We start from the raw sequence: 5,403 nt of genomic DNA on the forward strand, positions 1-5,403 counted from the left end.
ACATCAAAATTCAAAAAGGTTTATTGAATCAAATCATCAAAAATTGGTATATAACGTGTAAAAATCCAAGGGGATACAATATCAAATATTTTAAACAAAACGAAATAAAGTTAATTAGGTTACAAAGTTTGAACATGTCAATAATAAGTTACAACATACGACCTTGCCAATTCTATATGTGCATGAGTCATGACCACTTCAAATTAACAACAGTTTTAACTTCTATAATCAACTATAAATAGGTCATTTTACCCATGCAAATTATTATCCAAACTTCTCAATAACTTCTTCCTTTCAAAGCTAAATACAGCAATAACTGCAAAACTTACAACACCAAGAATGGCACATCTTAACACCTTTGTTGTTCTGGCACTTATGGCCTTCACTTCCTTTGTGGCTTATGCTACTGATCCAACCCAACTTCAAGATTTTTGCGTCGGAGTTAAAGACCCTAACCAAGCACGTATGTCTTCTCTTAATATCTTCATGTTAATCTCTTCGTTTTTTTATTGGAGTCGTTTATTTCAATCTTTGACATTCCAACACATCGTAACGACAAAGTACTTGGATACGTGGTAACATGAAACTTAAACCATTAAATTCTTAGCAAAATACTTTTTATGATGAGTGACATAGTATCATTGCCTAGCTAAGATTTTCTCCTATCTTATTAGTAAGTGAAACAATTTTCGGGCTAAAGTTTGTTTCTCTGTAGTGTTTGTGAATGGCATGTTTTGCAAGAATCCAATGGAATCAACGCCCGACGATTTTTTCTTCAAAGGGTTAGACATACCCGGGAAGCTTAACAACTTAGGAGTCAATGTGACAATGGTTACAGCAATGCAAGTACCTGGTCTCAACACCCTTGGTATATCGTTGGCTAGGATTGACTTTGCACCATACGGACTCAATCCACCTCACACCCACCCTCGTGCCACTGAGGTCTTGACGGTCTTGGAAGGAACCCTCTATGTCGGGTTTGTCACATCCAACCTTGCAACTGGCGGAAACAAGTTATTCACTAAGGTGTTAAACAAAGGAGATGTTTTCGTGTTTCCACAGGGTCTCGTTCACTTCCAATTTAATGTTGGTAATTGCCCTGCTGTGGCTATTGCTGGGTTGAGCAGCCAAAACCCTGGTGTTGTGACAATTGCCAACGCGGTGTTTGGACCACAACCACCTATCTCGGTCGATGTTCTAGCCAAGGCCTTCCAGTTGGATGCTAATGTGGTCAAGTCCCTTCAGTCTCACTTTGGGACGAGCGCATAATTTGAGAATCGACTACAAGACACTATCATTATAGTCATACTATCTAAGTTTGGATTAATATTGTAATAAATAAGAATACTCAAATATACAGTAATTCAATGTGTAATAAATACAAAGTGCGGAGTATGAAATATTGAGATATATAATACGGAGTTATTTAGTACGTGTTTGAATTTACATACACACGTACTCCCTCCGTCCCGGTCAATTGTTGTCCTTTGGTTTTGGCACAAAGACCAAGGAAAGAGAATAGGGCCAATAACTAAATGACAAATGGAACAAATTGGATGAGAATGATCAAATTACTCATCAAGTTCATTCTTAAAATAGAAAGGACAACAAATGACTGAGACACCCCAAAATGGAAAAGGACAACAAATGACCGGGACAGAGGGAGTATATGTAAAGGAAATATCTTAACAGATGGAAATATCTTAACAATTATTTGTTTCTATAATTTAGCTCCGTATATATTTGTAATTTAGGAAATATATCGTTCCGTGTCTCTTTGTAATTAGACGTGTCTTGCGTAGCAATCCTTGTAACCCTATCTTAGCTTTACTATATATATTGTACTCATCGTTCATGTATTATTATGCAATGCAATTCAATAATATTCAACCGTTCATAATTCTATCATGGTATCAGAGCCTCGTGCTCTTGATAGAGGTTAAATCCCTCGGAGTAGATCCTATTTCCGAAAATCTACCCACCCAAAACCCGACCTACTCCCGCTGCTTTCACCCGCGAATTGCATCAAACGTACACCGTTACTGAAACCGACTTTCTCTACTCCGTTACTAAAACCACACACAATAGTTACATCACAAAGCATCCTGTTTAATAAACGACAAACCCTTGCATACACTATTGCCCAATACTTTTACCCATCACACCGACCGTCTCAGTACCACCATCGTCATTCGAACTCAAAAACGACAGCCACCGCTGCTCCTTAGTCATGCCACCACGAGTCTCTCCTGCATCACACACATAAACATCGACACACACCATAATTCGCATCTCCACCAAAAAAAAAAAAAAACCCGACCCGTCATCAATCATCACCATTCACAACCACCGTGGTACCGTCATTAGACCACTGTGATACAACCCAGTTCGACACCTCCCGTTCTCGACTACAAACCTAGCTTAAACTCTAGGAAACCGAGCCATAGCCTACGCAAAAGTACTAGAGGTGGCAAACGGGTCAATCAGATCAGTTTCGGTTCGGGTTCTTTCGGATCGGGTTATTTCGGTTTATCTTTTTTTTTCGATTTCAGTTCGGTTCAATTCAAGTTGGATTCAGTTTTCACTTTTAATCGGTTGTTGATATTTCGGGTTGGTTCAGGTTCGGGTTGGGTCAATATCGGTGCAAATAAGATTCGAGTCGGGTCAATATCAGAGCAGATGAGATTCGAGTCAGGTCATAATCGGATCGGATGTCAAGGGATTGGGACCTTATTCAAAAGATTGGATATAATACGAATAATTTTTTTAAAAAAAGTAATTAATAATGTTTTTTTGCATAACTACGATATAATATTAATTCATTGACGTCAAAGTGGTGACACTCAAGTACAAAAAGACACCCTAAATGTGACCCCTAGGTACATTCGGGTCATTTCGGGTTTCAATGTTGGGTTTCTGTCATCAATGTACGGGTTGAAATCGGTTCAGGTATATATCGGTTCGGATTAAAACAATTCAGGTTGAAACAGTTCAGGTTCATTCGATCTTGGGTCTATTTCGGATATTACAAATTCGGTTCGATTTCGAATCAATTCAGGTCGATTCAGGTTTCGGGGTGAAGTTCAGTTATACCTTTCGGGTGTACGGTCAGGTGTCGATTCAGGTATTTTCGATCGGTTTTTCGGGTTCGGTATACTTTTGCCAGGTCTACGCAAAACACCTCGAAACAGACCCCTGTTTTTACAAAAACAGAGGTTCTGACCAGCCGCCTTTTCGACCGTTTTTCGCACCACTTAGGACTATCAATGACCCCGACTATTTCCATATTCACAAAATTCGTAGTCTCACGATTCCAAAACGTCCAAAAACTCAGATATTCGTTACCGTTTGACCCTCCAACGACCTTAGCAAAGACCATCGCAAACAGACGCTCTATTTTCGAAAAATCGCCTTGAAAACTCGTACCTCTCCTGTTACCTTAATCACGTTTCGACACCTTCTTCTCCGACTGCCTACACTATCAACACGACACCTCCGACTATCTGGCATCACCGACTTGGTCATCCGTCCCCATAATTTTCTGTGCCAAACTTGATGCGTCCTCATTACTCCGCCAATCCGATACCCGTATGAAACAACTTGCACTTGATTTACACTTTGTCCGTCCAATTGGGTTCCATCCATGTTCAGCATTTTAATGGTAATGACCAGTTGATACATTAACCAAGCCGCTACCTCGAGCTCGTTTTATCCGTTTAGTCTCCAAGATCGGTCTTACTCTTCGACCGACCGTCTTGCGGGAGCGTGTAAAGGAAATATCTTAACAGATGAAAATATCTTAACAATTATTTGTTTCTATAATTTAGCTCCGTATATATTTGTAATTTAGGAAATATATCGTTCCTTGTCTCTTTGTAATTAGACGTGTCTTGCGTAGCAATCCTTGTAACCCTAGCTTAGCTTTACTATATATTGTACTCATCGTTCATGTATTATTATGCAATGCAATTCAATAATATTCAACCGTAATGATTCTTTTTCTCGATAATTGTAGTTATGGACAAAGTCACAAAATGAACGCATATAGCTAATATGCAGCCTTATAAACTATAACCGTCATCAAGAAATGAAAACATACAAAAAGTCCAACAAATAAATAAGCTTTAAAAAATTATTAAATCGTGATCATGGATCTCCAGAATACATTTGAATGAATACCACGACTCCACGAAGTCTGTGATAGTTGAAATTTGCAAAATGCTTTTGAAGTACGAAAACAAGCGTATAAACGTGGACGGCAGGATTCGAACCTGCGCGGGCAAAGCCCACATGATTTCTAGTCATGCCCGATAACCACTCCGGCACGTCCACTTTGTTTTTCTAATTTGGTATTTTGTTTATGTCAATCTGAATCCGGCAGTAATTTGTCTATATTGCAATCTTTTATTTTGGGTTTGAACATATGCTATATTGCTATAGATCTTTTTTGCCCATTCGACATAACACTCACATTTAAATAAGGCGATTTGCATAAGTATTAGAGTAAATTAGATTTTACTTTCTTTTGAAATCAACATTTATAAAATTACTCCCTTTAAAAAAAAAAACTTTTTTTTGCTAAAATTATTCTCTTAAGTTGCATTTTTTCCTAAAATTGCTTCAAAACTCACAATTTAAGCGACTTATTTTCTCTATTTTTGAACTCCCCTACATTTATTTACGTAGTTATACCTTTTAAAGTATAGATTGACTAATCCACAAATGGAATAAGTTCAAAAATAGACGAAATAAGTCACTTAAATTAGTGTTTGGGAACAATTTTAGCAAAATTTTTTAAAAGGTAATCTTAAAAAAGTTGATTTTAAAAGGGAGTAAAATCTAATTTACTATAAGTATTAATGCAAAATCACAAGTTAATTGACTTAATAGCATATCCCTAAAGTAACTACTCACAATAACTTATTTATTGGATTTACATGTAAAAACGATTTTATAAGAGATTCGACATAAAGCCTTACAAGCTTTTCGAACTTATTCTTGAATCAAGATAAAGAAAAGTTTAATAATTTTCATAACGAGTTTGCTAAGTATCGTCGATTTGCAGCCTTTTTTTTACAACATTGGTATTTGATAGGATAAGACAAATTAGTGTACTGTTAGTCTTTTTTGCACGGTGTATAAGAGAAAAATAGGTAGGAGAAGATAAAAAGGAGAAAGCCACTATCAACAATGCTAATCTTATAATTCCGAAGACCCTCCTACAAACATTGTTAGTTACACTATTCAAAAAATTGAGTGAGATTGTAACTATAATTGATTCCCTATTACCATCATGAACTCGATGATAAATTCTAAAAAAAGAAAAGGACACGTAAATCATCTTTTTTAAAAAGTAAAATTAAATTATATAAAAAAATAATACTTCGTATGACTGAATCAGTG

At 36.7% G+C, this 5,403-nt stretch overlaps 1 protein-coding gene and 1 non-coding gene across 2 annotated transcripts; one reads left to right on the forward strand and one right to left on the reverse strand.

Moving 5' to 3' along the window:
* Positions 1–260: 260 nt before the first annotated feature.
* On the forward strand, positions 261–1,344 carry LOC141613003 (germin-like protein). Its single transcript, XM_074431746.1, has 2 exons — positions 261–463; positions 716–1,344. The coding sequence occupies exons 1-2, from the start codon at positions 340–342 to the stop codon at positions 1,267–1,269; spliced, it is 678 nt and encodes a 225-aa protein (XP_074287847.1). The 5' UTR covers positions 261–339; the 3' UTR covers positions 1,270–1,344.
* A 2,906-nt stretch (positions 1,345–4,250) lies between these two features.
* On the reverse strand, positions 4,251–4,332 carry TRNAS-AGA (transfer RNA serine (anticodon AGA)). The gene has a single exon. It is a non-coding gene; the product is annotated as a tRNA-Ser (tRNA).
* Between the last annotated feature and the right edge of the window lie 1,071 nt (positions 4,333–5,403).

The sequence above is a fragment of the Silene latifolia genome, chromosome 11 (assembly GCF_048544455.1).
Source record: "Silene latifolia isolate original U9 population chromosome 11, ASM4854445v1, whole genome shotgun sequence".
Taxonomy (NCBI): Eukaryota; Viridiplantae; Streptophyta; class Magnoliopsida; order Caryophyllales; family Caryophyllaceae; genus Silene; species Silene latifolia.